This window comes from Nannospalax galili, unplaced genomic scaffold, assembly GCF_000622305.1.
Source record: "Nannospalax galili isolate Female #2095 unplaced genomic scaffold, S.galili_v1.0 scaffold880, whole genome shotgun sequence".
NCBI lineage: Eukaryota > Metazoa > Chordata > Mammalia > Rodentia > Spalacidae > Nannospalax > Nannospalax galili.
The window spans coordinates 501,325-520,469 of NW_008345873.1; the positions used below are offsets into that span (position 1 = coordinate 501,325).

A 19,145-nucleotide genomic window follows, 5' to 3' on the forward strand; every position below is an offset into this window, starting at 1 on the left:
GAAAGCGCGGAGGGCTGCGCTATAGGCTTACCCCAAGAGGTCTGAGGATGGGAGTGCAGGCTAGGAGCTTATTTATTATTTTTATTTTCTGTGTATGAGTATGCACATGTGAATGCACCTGTGTTGTACAATGCCCCCAGAGGTCAGAAGAGGGCATCAGATCCCCTGGAACTGGAGTTATGAATGGTTGTTAGCCACCATGTAGATGCTGGGATTCGAATCTGGGTCCTCTGAAAGAGCAGTCATTGCTTTTAGCTGCTGAGCCATCTCTCCAACCTCAACTTTCATTACTGTCTAATCATTTCTTAATATCTTTGTGTTTTTTTCTTCTTGAGATTATTTACATCTATTGTAGCAGTGTTTGTTATTGTCACAAAGACTGCTTATTGTCACAAGTAAAAATGCTTCAATTCATAACATTCAACGACAGTCTTTAATCTGAGCAGAAGGATTTCAGGCATTGTTCCTCAGTGTTGCAGGTGTAATGGCATGAGCAGTGCAAAGTGCATATGTGTATTCAGAATCAAAGTTGCAGGAAAGTCTCATGATGCAACGCAGGAGAAAGCTAACACTGCACTTAAACACTTTGGAGTCATTACATGTTTGATTTTTTAATTAATTTTTGGTTGCCGCATATTCAGAAACTCTTTACTCTTGTGAAATCCCACCCACCTCACACTGCTTTATGTGTTCCCCGTATGAATTTGTGGCCCATAGTTTAAGAAGCTGTATCTGAGAAAGATTTATTTTATGTTAGGATTAGCTATTATTTGAGTAAAGATTTTATAAAGTTTGAAGCAAAGACCTTGATTAGTTATAGCAGTGCTTAATACAGCTATGGGCTAGTGAAATGGAACCAAATGTGTTTATGATATGTAAGCGCTTTCGTGTACAAAATTTATCTGTTTTTCAATTTTTTTTCCTTTTGGAAGGTGTTGTGGGGGGGACACTAGTGAGGAATAGAGTTTTTGGCTGGGCATAGTGATACACACTTCAATCCTAACACTCAGGAAGCAGAGATAGGTGGATCTCCCTTTGAGGTCATCCTGGTCTACATAGTGAGTTTGAGGCCAGAACTAGAGAGTTGAGGCCTGTCTCAACAAAACAAACAAAACAAAACAAAACAAAACTCAAAAGTCAAAAAAAAAAGAAAAAAAAAGAAAACAAAGAGTTTTCATGTACTTTTCTCTGCCACAACAGAGACATCATCTTTACAAGTCGTTAGAGCCAGAGAAGGTCCTCACAAGGCAAAGTGCGTGGAAGATACTAAAGAGCTACTTTAGAATTCTGCTTCATTAATCCAAGTTCCTCATTTACAACATAAGGACAAAAACTTCTTCCTTTTATGAACAAGGAAAGTCATCTATATGCATTGTGTGACTTTTCCTGGGGAGATATGAACAAACACCTATTCAGCTCAGATGGGTACTAGGACAGACCACACAGAATCAATTACACAGAAATATAGCTTGGTGAACCAATGAGATTATTGAGTTTACTTTTGGGAGCATGGGTGACACAAAGGCAGCTGCATCACCAAAAAGCCCACACCAGTATGGGTGATGACTCACAAAAGCTGCATTCCTAGTGCTCCTGAACAACTTGCAAGAAGCATCGATGACTCACCAGTCTTCTCTCTCTAGCAATTATTTACTGCTTCTGTAACCTTAGAGTGTAGCCTTATGAATCTCTGAACTTTCAAAGGTTCATGAGCTTTGTAAATTTAGTTTGCTGAGTCTTATGAGCCTCCTACCTCCTTCCACAAAGAAACATGGAAACATTCTGAGGAAATAGCTACCCAACAATATGTATGACCATATATTTTCTGTTTTTTTCTGTTGTTAGTTATTTTAAAAATTACTTTAAAAATGTTATACGAGTGTATATTGTACTTTGAGCATACCCACCCACATACCTCCCTAATTCTCCACTTTCTTTCTCCCATGATATATATTTTCTATGGAGACAAATGGGTAATAATGATTGCCTATGAGAAGGGTGATAGACGTCCCACTGTCGTTACTTAGGTATCCTCATGGAGGGGAAGAAGCCCTGCTTCACTGGCAAACAGTTCAGTGAAAGGAAAAGGCAGGGACAAATACAGGGATTAGATGTCAGAAAATACACCAGGGACTGGAAAGATGACTTAATGGTTAAGAGCGCTTACTGCTCAGGCAGAAGACCGGAATTAGGATCCCAGTATGCACATCTCTCGATTCAGAGATGCTTGTATTTAAGTTCTGAGAGATTGAACGCCTGATAGAATGTCATTGGGGAATGCCTAAATCCCTTAAAGTAGCTAACTGGCCCTAAATTGGCAGCCTGGCCTTGCTCAAGCCTTTTCAGCTGGTCACTCCTGTACTGAGGGAGCCATCTTGTCTCCTTTAGTGCCTTAAGATAGCACGCCTGTCTGAAAAAACAAAGCTGGGAGAGAGACCCTCAAAGACACCAGACCCTGACACTAAGTTAATTCTTGCAGCTGTGTTGAACAGAGTTCCTATATAAGTCCAGACTGCCCTTCCCTTCAATGCGGATGCCCTCATTCCTCCACTGTGTTCTCTGGATACAAGAACACTTTCTTTGCTGGTTGCAGGTCTGGCTCTGGTTTTTTCTAAACTCTAAACTCCTTCCTTTTTCTTGTCTCCTAAATCTAACAAGCCCATGTCTGTCCTCCCCTGGCACCTCTCCCGCACCACCTTCCTACTGCCAACTCCCACCCTCACAAATAAATCTTTTTTAAAAAGGTACCGTCTTGGGGGCTGGAGAGATGGCTCTTCATTTAACAGCACCTGGGTTTGGTTCCCAGTACCCCTAAGAAAACTCATAACCATTAGTAACTCCAGTTCCAGGGGATCTGACACCTTCTTTTGGCCTCCCCAAGCAGAAGGTGCACATACATACACGCAGATAAAAGTCATGCACATAAAAATAAACAAATCTTTAAAACAGATTACCAACGTGTAATTGGATCTGAATGATATATTTGCTTTTATTTGGAAACAGGATCTCATGTCGTGCTTATGCCACCATGTCCGGGTTATTGATAACATTTGAAGGATTGTTGTGGCAAACAATGTTGGGGGAAGTCCTTGGGCCTACAAGTTTAGGCATATTTCTTGAGATTTGGGATGTAAAACACAAAGGTTCGAAAGCTTTTGCCTGAAGGGTGACAAAATTCTTTTTAAAAATGGCTTTTGAGAACGACTCATGCAACAGGCGGGGTATTTATTATAAAATGAAGTCCAGCGGTTCCACTCCGAATCGGGTGTCTGATACGGAATTGGGGTTGCTCCAGAAGTGAATTCCCGAGACTGCTTTCCATCTTGGGATAGGGGTGGGGTCTGGCGTGATGTGGATTCCCAGGGCTTTAGCCCGGCCCAGTCCCCAAATCGCCAACATCCGTCTCACAGGCGTTGGTATTGGTTTTTCCTCCAGCTCCTGCCCCTCTGCCGTGTCCCCTATGCTTGTCACTCTTATGCTTACAGCTAATAAACACCTAGATACCGCTAGCGGCAGTAGGGCGGTTCCTACCCAAAAGCACCAATGAATATGCAGTCTCACAGGCAGGGAGGCGGGTCTTTCGCGTGCAAATGCACTAATCACTGATCACTGACGGCCAGTCCCTCGGAAGGTTGATAGTCGTGCCGAGGCTTTTTCAAGATGGCTACTGCAAAGGACGGTTGTGGTATGGAAGCGGCTGCTGGGAGTGGGCGGCGGCTCCACCTGGGGATTCCTGAGGCAGTGTTTGTGGTAAGAGTCGATGTTACCTGGCACCTTTGTCTAAGACGGCTTTCCAACCCCACCCAAGCCTGGGCTGTTAGTTGAGCTATGGGTCGGGGGATGGAGCACCTGGCCGCCGCGCCCTGGCCCTGCGCGGAGTGCTTGAAGAATTTAAGCCCTAGAAGACTTTAGAAGAGCAGCAAGCGCGGGGAGGAGGATTGGGGGCCAGTAGCCGGTCGTGACGTGGGTTGCGGCGGGGCATCCTTCGCGGCATCGTTCGGGACTGTCCGGCTGCTGCCTGGTGTCTGTTGGCCTGCAAAAAAGCGGGTCTGAGGAACTGGACGTTTACAGTACAATGCAGTGAGTAGGCAGAACAAGTGTAAGGTGTGGATGTGGAGTGGCACCTAATCCTTGAGATGTCCTGGTCCGTTTCCTTGGAAATGGAAGAAGACACTGATGTTGGAAAGTAGTGTGAAGTCCTTGTATGTTTTGATATAAACACCTGAGGCCCTAAGCAGTGCTAACCGGTTATTTGATGTGTGGTTTTAATGGCATCGTTTAAGCTGTTTGATAGAGAACAAATTGTACACAGTGCTGAGACTTGGTGGGGAACGCGATTGGGAGATTTCATTTAATAGGGAGACCAACTCAAGTTCAAAAAGAAAGATGTAGAAGTTTTACTCTTTTTTTTTTTTTCCGTCAAGCTGTTCTAGAAATCATTTTAGAAAACGATTTGAGTAACTAAAGGAAAACCTTGAGCTGGTTTTCCAGGCCAGCATTATTTGCCTTTCCTCATGTAGTTTTACTATAAACTAACGAAGTTTACCATGACCTTTGGGTTTGTACCAAAAGGTATATTCTACCTTTTTGTTACGATCGCTGGTGTTGAATTATTATTTTGTGTAGTCTCAATGAGCTGTGCCTTTTAAAATAACTCTCAACTGATTTTAACATGAAATAATATTTGCTGCGGTTTAGACATTTTCTTAGAGATTTTACAAAACTCTAGAAGGGAAGTTGCTGTTGTCATTCTCATTTTGTACATGTAGATAGTGAAATTGAGAAACTGTGCCTGAATAACTTGCCCCAGATCACATAGGTATAAAATCCAGAATTTGAATGTGGGCAGTCAGGAGGGCTTCAGAGCCTCTACTGTCATGCTCTGCACTTAAGAGGAAAGTGAGGTAGTTCTCTTGTGGGATTATTGCTCCTGATCCAACACAGTACTTGATACATAAGCCTGTAATTATGTATATAATTGAATTTCCATTGTGCCTTATATGACACAATATTCAGCTAAACATTCAGAAATCTAGTGAAGTAAGGGCAATAAGCAGTTCAAATTTTACACTATTATTATTATTATTATTATTATTATTATTTTGTCTTTTTGAGACAGGGTCTCCCTGTAGCCCCAGCTGGCCTGGAACTCACTTTGTACACCAGACTGGACTTGAACTCACAGAGATCTGCCTGCCTCTGCCTCCCAAGTGCTGGGATTAAACGCATGCGCCACCACACCCCGCGACAATTATTTTTATGTTCCAAAATGAATAGGAGTGAAACAATGTGAAATTCTATATTACTGAGGATTTCAACCCTGACCTCCCTGCTTCCCAATTGCTGCTTATCCTTGTACATACTACTTTACCACTTTGAGCCTGTTTCTTTATCTGAAATAGGAATGAGTGTTTACAGTTAAGAAAATCAAAGCGTGCTTATGGTGTTGCAAATATAATAGGTGTTTAGTTAAGTGTCGTCGACCTTAAATTTGCCATATATCTGAGGGTGGCCTTGAACTCCTGATCCTTCTGGTTTCACTTTCTGAGTTCTGAGGTTACAGACTGTACTACCATGTCCACTCTATCTTTTCTTCTGGCAGTACTTGGGATTGAGCTAGGGCCTTATATTGACTGAGCTCCAGCCCATCTTTAACTCTTTATAATTACATTTTTAGTTAAAAACAAGCCTTTGGAGAGAAATCAAGTTCTTTTACACTTTAAAAACAAAATAGTCAAAATCAAATTTGTTATATGTATTCTAAAATTTGTAATATATTATCTTTGCTACTGAAGGAAGATGTAGATTCTTTCATGAAGCAGCCTGGGAATGAGACTGCAGATACGGTATTAAAGAAGCTGGATGAACAATACCAGAAGTATAAGTTTATGGAACTCAACCTTGCTCAAAAAAAAAGGAGGTAATTGTAACAATTTCTGTGTTTAAAAAACTTTATGGTTATTATAATTATTAATACATATAAATTGTATAAGTTCATGACTTTTACTCTGACATATCCATACATCAAATACTGTGCTTGGATCATATTCACCTTCCCTGATGTCGTCTCTTGCCCTCCTGCCAACTACACTTTCTTAATAGTCTCTGTTCTAGTTCAGTCTGGTATATTTTGTTTAACATGATGATCTATAGTTCCATCAATGATGTTGCAAATGACATCTTTTCATTCTTATTTATGGCTGCATCTTGTTCTGGGGATTGAACTCAGGTTGTAAGGCTTATGCATCAAGGGATTCTGCCTGCTGAGCCATTTTTTCTGGCTTCATTTTTAGTTTTCTGAGATACCTTTATATTGTTTTGTATAGAAGATATAATTTTGTAGTCTTACCAACAGGTACCTTTTTTTCCTGCCTGGCCTTTCTTTTTTTTTTTTTTTTTTTTTTTGAGGTCTCATGTAGCTGAGACTGTATAGAACTACTTATATAGCCAAGGATGACCTTGAGTTCCTGATCCTCCTGCCTCCACCTCACAAGTGCTGGAAGTATAAGTGTGTCCCACCTTGTCTGGCTTTTTTTCCTGTTATACTAGGGATTGAACTTAGGGCCTCATTTGTGCTAGACAAGTATTCTACCTTTGAGTATCCCCAGCCCTTCTTTATATTTTTTATTTTGAAACAGGTTCCAACAAGGCTCAAATCATTGTCCATTTATTTATTGGATTACTTGCTCTTTGGAATTATTTTTTGAGTTCTTTATATATTCTAGAAATTAATACCCTGAGAAGGTGAATAGTTGGCAAATATTTTCCCCCTTCTGTATGCTGTCTTTTTATTTTTCTGATTGTTTCCTTTGTTGTGCAGAGCACTTTAATTTCATACAATCCTGTTTTTCAGTTTTACTTTTTGAGTTACTGGAATCCTATTGATTAAATTATTGCCTATGTCAGTATCTTGAAATATTTCCTAATGTTTTCCTGTAGTAGTTTTGAATGCCAGCTGTTACTTTAAGGCTCTTGATGCTTTTAAGTTTTCACTTTTGCACAGTATGATAGAGGTATGATTTTAGTCTGCTGTATGTGGACGTTCAGTGTTTTCAGCACCATTTGTTCAGGAGGCTGTCTTTTCTCCATCATGTTTCTGACACTTTTGTTAAAGATCAGGTGGTTGCAGCTATGTGGGTTTGTTCTTTTAGTGGTCTACATGTCTGTTTTTGTGCGATACCATGCTATTTTTTTTGTTATTATGATTTGTGAATTTGTGAGGAATTATTCTTTTTGTTCAAGATTGCCTCAGTCATTTGAGGGTTTTTTTTTCCATATAAATTTTAGGATTGTAATTTATATTTCTGTGAAGAATGTTATTGGAATTTTGATGGGATTTGCATAGAATCTATGGATCATTTTGGCATTATAACCATTTTTACAATATTAATTCTGCTCATCCATGAAAATCTGGTATTTTATAATTTTCATTGTAGAAGTCTGTTGCCTCATGGGTCAGGTTTTTTTTTTTTTCCAATGTGTTTTATTTCTTTGAGGCTGTTGTGAACAGGATTTATTTTCTGATTTCTTTCTCAGTGAAATCATTATTGGTGTATAGAAAAAGCTATAGTTTTTTGGCCAAATTTGTTCATCAGTTCAGAGGAGATTCCATGTGTTCAGAGTGGGATGGCTATAGACTTACCAGTTCTAAGAGTCTTTTGGTAGAGATCTTAGGGTTTTCTAGGTGTAGAATATTACCTACAAACAAGATTAATTTGATTTCCTCCTTTTCTATGTGAATCTATCTATCTATCTATCTATCTATCTATCTATCTATCTATCTATCATCATCATCTGTCATCTATCTATATACATCATCCTTCCATCATCCATCCATCCATTTCAATATACAGCGTTAATTTGATTTCCTCCTTTTCTATGTGAGTCTATATCTATCTACCTACCTACCTACCTACCTACCTACCTACCTACCTATCATCTGTGTATTTACTATCCATCTATCAATAAAACATTAGCAAGAGGCTGAGAGAGGGCCAAGTTGAGAATGACAAGAACTGGCTCCCAACAGCTTTGCTCTCCTCACTCCCTGGAATGATAATAATGAAGACAGCCATGAGCCGAGAAGGAAAAGACAAAGATCTTTTCTTGCCACTCTCTTTCAACACAGTTCTTCAAATTTTAGCCAGAGAAAGAAACAAAAGGGATTCACCCAGGGTGATTCAGAGGGCATTCACATTATTTATTTATTTATTTATTTATTTATTTATAAAATATTTATATATTTATTTTACATAAATGTTTTGCATATGTATGTAAGTGCACCCTTGTGTACTATGCCTATGAGGCCAGAAGAGGGTATCACATCCTCTGGAATTGAAGATGGCGGGTACTGGGAATTGAATCTGAGCCCTCTGCAAGAGCAGCCAATGCTCTTCAGTCCTCAGGTGATTTTTTTTTTTTTTTTGGTGTGTGTGTGTGTATATTATTATTATTATTTTTTACAATGTGACAAGTGTATACACTGAGAAGATATCACTGTGTTTTATCTGATATTTGGCTAATCATGATATACATGTACAGAGTATGCTTACTTAGAACAGCCCCATGCAATACTAGATAGGTGATTGAGGTTTTCAAATTTGAGATGTATCTGAATATGTGTTGTTTTAATACTTAGTTATAAAATTAATCTATTTAAAATGAAAGTTTAACCAAATGCAGAGCCTGTGACTCACTTATGCAGAATGTGGTCTTTTCTAGAAATGTCAAGTAACAGCAAGGAGTTTGACACCTAAAATAAGGCTTTGTACATTATGTCTTGTATATATATTTATATTATATCATAAATATATATTTTTATGTTTATAATTGTTTTGCCTGTATGTATCTATGTGCACCATTTGTGTGCTGTGTTTTCTGAGGTCAGAAGAGGGTGATAGATCACCTGTAACTGGAGTTACAGTTGGTTGCGAACTGCCATGTAGATGCTGGGAGCCAAACTTGGGTCTTCAAGAGCAGCAAGTGCTCTTAACCTCTGAGTCGTCTCTCTAGCTTCACATTGTAAACATTTTAATTAAATGTCTGTATGTTTAATAGTCTATGCATATTAAATATATTTTGTTTTATTTACCAGGCATGGTAGTGCACGTCTTTAATCTAGCACTCACTCGGGAAGTAGAGGCAAACGATCTCTGAGGCCAGCCTGTCCTATATAGCAAATTCCAGGCCAGCCAGTGGTATACAATGAGACTCTTTCTCCAAAAAACAGAAAAGAAAAAAAAAAAGATAGTTTTTATAAATATCTTAAATAGTTTATATTTGTGAATAGTCTTCAGTAATACATCTGTATGCAAAGATGGGAAGACTGTCCTGATGTTTATTTTTGCTTGCGAAGTACTATGTTAACCTTTGTTCTTTTTCTCATAGGCTGAAAGGTCAAATTCCTGAAATTAAGCAGACTTTGGAAATTCTAAAGTACATGCAGAAGAAAAAAGTAAGTGTGTTTTTGTTTGCAAATATGAACAAACTAGAATTGTTTGACAGAGAGATTGTTCTTTCTTGACTCTTTGGTCACTGGTTTTTGATTAATGTTAACAAATAGTGAACTTCTCTTAAAATGGTGGCTTTGTGGCTTTCCCCTAAAATCAAGTTTAAGTCTAAGACCCTTACATGGATTACTTTGTGTGTAATCAGAAATGATGTTAGATATTTTTTAGAAAAATGTTGTATTCCAAGGTAGCATTTAGGAGTTTTGTTTGTTTGTTTTTTGAGAACAGTCTCACCGTGTAGCCCCAGTTGGCCTGAAACTCAGTATGTAGACCAGGCTGGCCTAGAACTCATAGAGGTCTGCCTTTCTCTGCCTCCTGAGTCCTGAGATTAAGGGCAGGTACTACAACATCTTACATCTGGCTATGTTTTTTTGTTAATGGCTCTTGTCATACTCATAAGAATAAGGAGAGAGTTCAAGATTTATAGAGTTGGAAATCATCTTCGAGATTACTGTTTCAGGTTCTTGTTTCCCAGTTAAGAAAACTATTACAGAGGGTTGTTATACTTGACCAGTACCACATAAATTTACTTACTGGCAGAACTAAATTTGAGAGTCTTCGAAGTTTTTCATAATCCAGTATTCATTAAATAAAAGCAAGTTGTAAGGGTTAAATTTCATTGACATACCATATTAAAAAGATTTTATGCACAAAGGATTAATTGCCTGACTGGTAGAACTACATTTCTAAAACTTTATTATGTGTGATCAACTTTGTAAGAGACTTCAGAAACGGATTGTTGGGCATGTAGCACCAACGTAGCAATTATATAGCTCATTCTCACAGTTTGTTTAGAGTACTCTCTGCTAAGCATGTAGGGGCGTGTGTGTGTGTGTGTGTGTGTGTGTGTGTGTGGTCATTGTTTACCACTGTCTTCATAGATAAGATGCAGAGACTGTTATTTTATACATGAAGAGCCTGAGACATGAATAAATAATGGCATGCCAAATTAATGCAGCTAATAATCAGAGCCTATACCCATCTATTTTGTATTCGTTTCTTTTACCATTACATTTAGTTTGGTTAATGATACTGTTTTAAATGTCTTGGGTTCAGATATAGGATTCTTCCTTTATAACCTCTATATCAACTTAACCTGTTTGTGATACTATCATTTTTATAAAGGAATCCACCAATTCAATGGAGACCAGATTCTTACTGGCAGATAACTTGTACTGCAAAGCTTCGGTTCCTCCTACTGATAAAGTGTGTCTGTGGTTGGGGGTAAGTAAATGTTAAAACCACAGCTAACATATTTATAAACCAGTGTTTTTTTGACCAGCAAAACAGTATTGTTTGAGATGTGTTATCTCCCTTTGATTTCAGAAAGAGTGAAAGTGCATAGTTCAAATAGTCATTATTAGAAACCAACTGGAATTAGTAGTGTTTAAAGATTATTTATGTTGAAGTCTTTCTCAGTCAAGACAAAACTGACCAAACCTATTCCTCTAGTTGTTGTTGTCCTTGGTTTTTCGAGATGGGATCTCCTATGTAGCTGTTTGTCCTTAGACTCACAAATCCTCCTTCCTCTGCTTACCAACTTCCAGGATTACAGGTGTGTAACTATACCCAGCTACTTTTCTAGTTAATGTTTTATCTCTTTTAAATATAACAAAAGAAAGAGAGCTGGGGGATATGTGGCTCACTTGGTAAAGCACTTACTTTGCAAGCATGAGGACCCGAGTTCAATTTCCAGAACCCGTGTAAAAATAGATGACAATGTGTACTGTTAATCCCAGCCCTTGGGAGGCAGAGACAGAACAACTCCTGGGATTCACTGACCTAATTAGGGTGCTCTAGGCCAGTGAGAGATACTGTTTCCAAGGACGTGGGCAGCCTTCCTGAGGATGATGCTTAAGGTTCTCTGTCCTCTGCCTGCACTTACACACATACACACACACACACACACACACATTCACATAAGAAGAGCAATAGAAGTAAAATAGCGCTGCTGAGTTCTGATAAATGATTTTTTTGGTTGTTATTTTGCCTATAAGAATGTAATAGTTCTAGAACATTCCTCTAAATTTAAGGGGGAAAGGATTATAAGAACCATGAACTCCTGATCCTCTTGCCTCTTCCTTCTGAGTACTGGAATAGGCGTGAACTTTTTCTGTTTGCTTTTGCTTTTCTGAGACAAAGTCTTACTATATAGCACAGACTGGACTTGAGTTTGCAATCCTCCTGCCTCAGCCACCTGAGTTCTGGGATAATAGCCATGAGCTGTTATGCTGTATTTTAATACTTTTTGATAGTTAATACATTTGTGAGTTATTAAAGGTAATTAAAACAGAAGCACTGTATTAGCCATTTTCTCTTTCTATACCTGAATATCACAGACTGGGTAATTTATAAAAAATTGAAGTTCATTTGAGTCATCTATCTGGAGGTTGGGAAATCTAGGAGCATGGTGCCAGTATCTGGTGACGGCCACAGCCTATATCATAACATGGCAGAGAACATTACATGGTGAGCTAGAAAGCATACTAACATAGCTTTCTCTTCTTCAAGCTACTAATGCCATCATGAAGGCCCCATTCTCATAGCCTCATATAAACCTAATTACCCTTCAAAGGCCCCACTTCCAAATACCGTTAGTTGGTACTTTCCATTCTCAGAGATAAAGATTAAAACATTAAGTCTTTACCCAAAACATACAATGAAAAGTCTATTTCTCATTACCACAGTGTATGCTCCTTTTAAGTAATCAGCAGTCTTATTTCTTGGTATCTTTCCAGAGAAATTTTACACATACATGGACAAGACTATCTCCTTCCTTTCTTTTTACAGACATGGTAACATACTGTGCACATAGGCACACTGTTCTGCCTTTTGCCTTTTTCAGTTTACGATGTGTATTGTGATTTTGTGTATTGATATTTCTTTCTATTTCTTATGCTTTTATAACTACTTTATGTGGCTATGCCATAAATAAATAAATAAATAAATAAATAAATAAATAAATAAAACAAGTCTTCTGTTAATGGACCTTAGGGTTCTGTGCTGATGTTGCAGGTGGTGCATGTGTATGTGTATGTGACTACAGAATTGCTACCTCAAGGGAGCTTATTTTCATTTATATCACCTAATTACCTTCTATAAGGACCATACATTTTCATTGCCATCATTTTAATGCCTATATTTCCACCTTCGTGGCATTGTGATGTTTCAGACTTTTAATCTATGTTAGTGTATAGGTGAACAATACTTTCTTCACTTTATTTTCTATAATGTTTGTGAGCTATTTCTATTTCCCTTCATTTTTTTCTTTTCTTTTTGTGGTACTGGGATTGAACTGAGCATCCTGAGCATGCTAGACAAATGTTCTGCCACTAAACTATATGCCTAACACTGTATTTTTTTTACAGTGAACTTTGGTAATATCTTTTACCTAGTTTTTGTTGTTGTTGTTGTTGTTCTTGGTTTTTGTTGTTGTTGTTGTTTTTGTCTTTTTGAAACAGGGTCTCCATGTAGCCTCAGCTGTCCTGGAACTCACTATGTAGCCCAGGCTGGCCTCGAACTCACAGAGATCTGCCTGCCTCTGCCTCCCAAGTGCTGCGATACAGGCGTGCGCCACCATGCCCGGTGTTGTTGTTCTTTTTAAGAGACAAGGTCTCATGTACCAAAGACTGGTTTGAAACTGTGTAGCTGAGAGTATCCTTGAACTGCTGATCCTCCTGCTTCTGCTTCCTAAGGCCTGGGATTATAGTTCTATGCAACCATGTCGTATTCATTTGCCTAGTCTCCTGTTGGACTACTAGTCTTTTACTTAAATTTGTAGAGCTCTCTATATTAGGGAAAATTAGTTACAAAGTACTTTCCTTATTCATTGCCTCTAGAAAAACTATGACAGTGTTAAAAAATAACTTATCTGTGACTTGGTCTTGTACTTTTATGGTGTCATCATTTGCATGTAAATATCTGATTCAATTGGAATTCATCCTCATGTGGGAATGATATAGGCCCCTTTGGTAATTCTTACTAGAGAGTTTCCTGTTGTCCCAGCCTTGTTCCTGGAATTGTTTTGTCCTCATAACTGCCAGAATGTAGACTAAGGAAAAGAAAAAAAAAAACAAGAATGAGTCCTAAGACTTGAGCCACTATGTATGTAGCTGTGCTATTTACTGAGGGGTGAAGAATAGGGAAGAGCTAGGTTTGTAGGGTAATTTGTGAATTATGTTTTGAACGTGCCAGTCTTGAGACATCTGTCAAGTGGAGGGACTGAGAAAGTTGTATTTGAGGAGAGAATCAATCAGTTAAGCAGAAATATCTCACATAGAGTATTTGCTGAATGAACGATGAATATTTTTGTCGTGCATGAAATGTCCTAAATGTATTCTATCTTTTACTTGTAAAAAATAAGCAGTGTGAGTCTGGGTGTGGTGCACACCTTTAATCCCAGCACTTGGGAGGCAGAGGCAGGTGGCTCTCTGTGAGATCAGAGCCAGTCTGCCTGATCTACATAGTTGTGTAATTATTATAGGCTGAAAATAATTATTATATTCAGTCCTTAAGTAGTTGTATTTATTTGTCACCTCATTTGTGACAAGAACAACATGAAATGTCCCAATATGTATTCCTGAATATTGCTAGTAACAGCAGATCTTTGGAATTTTAGATGTAGTACCTCAGTTCTCCCCTTTCATCTGTGGGAGTAGTAGGGACAGTTCGTAGAAGTTCTTTTTTTTTTTTTTTTTTTACCCAATCAAATGGAGATAATGAAAGCATTTTGAAAAATTTTGTTATTTTATCTAAAGCTCAGAAATAGCTATTTAAATGAATTCAGCTAGAACTCTATTTTATATATTTTCCTATGAAGGAAGTAGAAAGACAAAATTTTGTATTTAAGAATATTGGTTCTTGGGGCTAGAGAGATGGCTCAGTGGTTAAGAGCACTGACTGCTCTTGCAGAGGACCTGAGTTCGATTTCCAGCACCACATGGCTACTACAGACTGTCCTTAACTCCAGTTCCAGGGGAATCCAAAGCCCTCTTCTGACTTCCGTGGCATTGCATGACATGGGTGCACCCACATACATGCAGGCAATACACTCACACATGAAATAAAAATAATAAATAAAATATTTAAAAAAATACTGGTTCTTGATTCCTTCATTTATATGGTTCTCATTTCTTTTGTAGCTATGTGAGCACAATGAGTTTCTGTTCTCTTAACTTTAAAGACTGTAACTTTTGCCTCACCAGTTACTGTTAGGAGAATTAAATTATATAATGTATGCTATGTGTATTCTTTAACTCTGGGGTCAACAAGCTTTCTGTAAAAGATCAAATAGTAATAATTTTATTTTTCAGGCCACATGGTCTTTGTTGTAGTGCTCTGCTGTGGCAGGAAAGCACAAGAGCATACTGGTTTGGCAAAAGGGCTTCAGTTTGTAGACACTTGCCCTAACCTAGAAAGCACTATGGGCATGGTTGACTAATTGCTATGACTTTTCTCTTCAGGCTAATGTGATGCTTGAATATGATATTGATGAAGCTCAGGCACTGTTGGAAAAGAATTTATCGACTGCCAGAAAGAATCTTGATTCTCTTGAGGAAGACCTTGACTTTCTTCGAGATCAATTTACTACTACAGAAGTCAATATCCTTTAAAAAAAAAGCAAAGGGAAGAATGGAGAAAGATTAAAAAATATTCTTATTGCTTTAATGGGAAGAATGATCTTAACACAAATGTGAATTTACGATTTTACAAGATAATAAGTATCTTACTAGAATAAGTTTACAGATAAATTAATGAATTTGGAATGTAGAAATGTGGACACAGCAGCTTCACACTGGTGAATAAGTTCTTTTTTCCCCAAATATATTTATGAAGACACCTTTATAATTAGTTAAATAACTTAATTTCATAGACGTTTAGGGTTTTCTATAAGTTAGATGCTGTGGTTCATGTTTGTAATCTCAGCAGTTGGGAGGCTGAAGCAACAGGATTGTCATGAGTCTGAGGTCAGCCTGGTCTCCAGAGTGAGACCCTGTCTCAAAAAAAGAATCTTTGTGACTTCTGCAAGTCTGCTAAGTTTTATGGGGCATGAAAATTGGTGGAGGGAAAAGGGACGCCAAGGTCTTTCCATATTAAAATTGCACGTATGATATAGTTCCATTATAACTTCATAGAACTGTAAATAGGTTCATGTACTTAGTATCAAAGTAATTTGAAGTTTGGGAATGATAGATGTGAGCTGGAATTAATGGGGAAGGCTTTGTTTAGAAGGTAAAACAGGCTGTTTTTAAAGGGAGTTTAGAATTTATATCAGTAGAGAGAACTGAGATGGGGGAAACTTTGGGGGCAGGAGGAATGCTGATGGTAAGTTCTTTGCTTTCCCGCTCTGATCTAGTTTCCTTTCTGTTGCTGGAATAAAACACTGATCAGAAGCAACTTAGGGGAGGAAAGGATTTATTTGGCTTACATATCCAAGTTATAGCCCATTGAAGGAAGTCAGGGCAAGAGCTTGAAGCAGAAACCATATTAAAAAATGCTGCTTGTTGCCTTGCTCATCTTGCCTAGCTGCCTTTCTTCCACAGTCCAGGACCACCTACCAAGGGAGTGGTGCTTCCCACAATTGAATGGACCCTTCTATATCAGCTAACAATGAGGACAGTTCCCCAAAGATATGTCCATAGGCTAGTCTGATTGATGGCTGTAGGCTGTGTTAAATTGACAGCTAAAGCTAACCAAGACTTTGGTTTTTTGGTCTTTTTGAGACGGTCTCCCTGTAGCCCCACGTGACCTGTAACTCACTATAGACCAGGCTGGTATTGAACTCAGAAAGATCCGCCTGCCTCTGCCTCTCAAGTACTGGGACTAAAGGTGTGCACCTTCACGCCCGCCCGGCCCAAGACATTTTCTGATCTCTCTCTTCCTGTTGCTGTCACACACAGTCAAGACAAACACCTGGGAGCCATCTTACATACTTCTCTCTTCTTCACCAAGTTATTTAATCACTGGATTTTTGTCATGTTTTCCCCATGAAGCTTTCTATACAATGCTGTTGCTGTAGTTCTGGTGCTCTAAGATTGTACGCATAGTAGATTGGTTCTTCACAATATCTCCAGCATGAATTTACCAAGTCACATATCTTATTTTCAGTCCTCTGGTTTTGATGTTTCAGTATTACTTATTCCCCAGTCTCCTCTGATAGATCAGCCAGAGTCATGTCATGTTATAAACACTTCCTAACTTGCTTCTTCCCTAGTGCACTGCAGATTCTAAATAACTCTAATTGTTTTCTTTACCCCCAAATGCCCCAGGGCTTTTTTATTTCCTGTGTTTGTTCCTTCTACCTGAAATGATTTACCCTTTTTTACCTGGGGATATTTCTTTATCCATCATATCTCAGTTTAAGCAGCAGATCATTCCTCAACATGTTTCTAATCTGTCAGGATGATTCTTTTTGTTTCCCAACTTTGCACATAGTACCTTATTTTCCTGAGCTCTTCAAGTGTAGCAGAACTTTCCTCTATCATGTGGCATATAGTAGATACTTAGTGTCTTGGTGAGGAAAATAGGCCTGCTTGAAGCCTAGTGCAGGGATCATCATCTGACAAGTGACATGAACCCCTGATCCAGCTCTAAGATCTCAAGAACCTAAGAGGAACAGACCTTGTGGAAAGGAAAACCTGTTAATTATGAGAGAAAAATGAGTTCTAATGACTTAGTTATAGGAACCAAAAGAAAGTCATCTGAGATGACTCATAGAATCTTAGAGAAATGTCATTTATTTCTAATATACTGTGTATATTAGAGAAGTAGAGAGGTATACAGATGCTAGAGTGAGTTCTACTGAATCTAAACTCCACGAGGGAAGGGACTCCTGCAAATCCACGAGCCAAGGATTTGCAGTGCCTAGTCAAACGTAGTAGATGCTTAGTAAAATAAAGTGTCCGTTAAACCCAAGGAAGGGCAACAGATAACATTTTTTGATAATTTTATTAATTTTAATATTTTATGCCAGGATATGTGTTGAGTGAGCTTTGAAATTTCATGGATGAAATAAGAAAAGAATAGAAAAAAAAATTGAGCGAGGCACAGTGGTGTATACCTATAGTTTCAGATACTGAGGTTGGAGGATCATTTGAGCCTATGAGTTCCTGGCCAGCCTGAGCAATGGTAAGATGCTGTCTCAAAAAACTGTATTATGTATAATACCATAGTTCACTAGATATGCTAAGCAATTGGAAGTTTTGATTTGGTTTTGGTAGAATATAATTCCACTGTTTTCTTAGTAGCTGATAGTATAGCAACATGGCTGCCAACAATAGTTGTCACTAGTATTTGTGTTTGTGTCTTTGGTTCATTGTATTTGAGTAAATAGTCATTTCGTATGTTATCTTTAGAATTGCATTTGCATTTTCTTTGACAATTCTTGCAGATATGGCCAGGGTGTATAATTGGGATGTAAAAAGAAGAAACAAAGATGATTCTACCAAGAACAAAGTATAATTCTGGCGACTGAAAGTGTGGTTTGGGTTTCCAAACATGTTATGTTAAATAATCCAATGTTTATCCTTAAAGATTGATGTAATGTTGAGTGACTTTTTTTTCTCACAGCAAGAACAATTAAAACTTAAGAAACAGCATTTTATTTATTTATGAAAACAGATTGCTTTCAAATATTTTATGACATTAACAGTATTTTTTTTTCGTACTTCCCAACAAGATTAATTCTGCTTTTGTTTTATCTGTCATAAGACAACTCTTAACTGAAGTGGCCAAAAACTGTGAGGAATGCTATGGAGGCTGAATGCTAGACACCAGCACAGTTTCCTTTTTCTTTATTGATTAATGCTACTCTCACTTGATGTGGTAAACCTTTTAAAGGCAGGAAAGACAGATTGTTCCAATACTTCTAAAGTTGTTTTTATTTAGTTCTTGTAGGACATTATCATCTTTTGTTGCTATTGTCTTCTGTAAATGGGGTTTCATACATTACTGCTTAACCAATAGGTTTTATATTCTGGACTTTTCAGAAAATGGTCATTTGCTTTCCTACACAGTGTGAGGGCTATTGACATACACTTTTGACCCTAAATAAGTGCACTATCTTTACAATGCCAACATAAGGGAGATTTTGGTCAATGTGAGATAACACTACCCATTCAAAACTCTTAGCTAAGGTAATTTTGTTTTACTAACAGTTCTCCAAAGCATTTTGAACAGGAATATTAATATAAATTTAAATCTGCCTTGGTTGAAAGAGTTGTGAGCTTTTTTTATTCATGATAAAACTGCATAGGAATAGTAAAATCTCTGTGGAAAGCCATTGGTACTCTGGCAAAAGCACTTGGCGATACAAATTCTGGTTAAAAAAAACACATGTGTGTTATTCCATCTCCATGTAGTAAAAAGTATACTTGTACAATGTCTTGTACTTGTATTTCATGTTATTAAAACAGTGATGTTCAGACTGTGGCATGACATATTTTTTTCATGTTATTTGTCTTAATCTGTTTGGGCTGCTATAACAAATACCATAAACCAGCTAAAATAAGCATTTGTATCCCATGGGTCTGGAGACTGATAAGTCCAAAATTGAGGTACTTTCCTCTGCTGAGGGATACTTTTGGATTCATAAACAGCACCTTATTGTGTCCTTACATGGTGAGACGAGGGAACTCC

General features: G+C 38.0%; 1 protein-coding gene across 1 annotated transcript; it reads left to right on the forward strand.

The window, feature by feature from the left end:
• Positions 1-3,600: 3,600 nt before the first annotated feature.
• On the forward strand, positions 3,601-18,934 carry Vbp1 (VHL binding protein 1). Its single transcript, XM_008842048.3, has 6 exons — positions 3,601-3,750; positions 5,796-5,920; positions 9,388-9,454; positions 10,635-10,733; positions 14,972-15,110; positions 17,899-18,934. The coding sequence occupies exons 1-6, from the start codon at positions 3,661-3,663 to the stop codon at positions 17,967-17,969; spliced, it is 591 nt and encodes a 196-aa protein (XP_008840270.1). The 5' UTR covers positions 3,601-3,660; the 3' UTR covers positions 17,970-18,934.
• Positions 18,935-19,145: the final 211 nt, after the last annotated feature.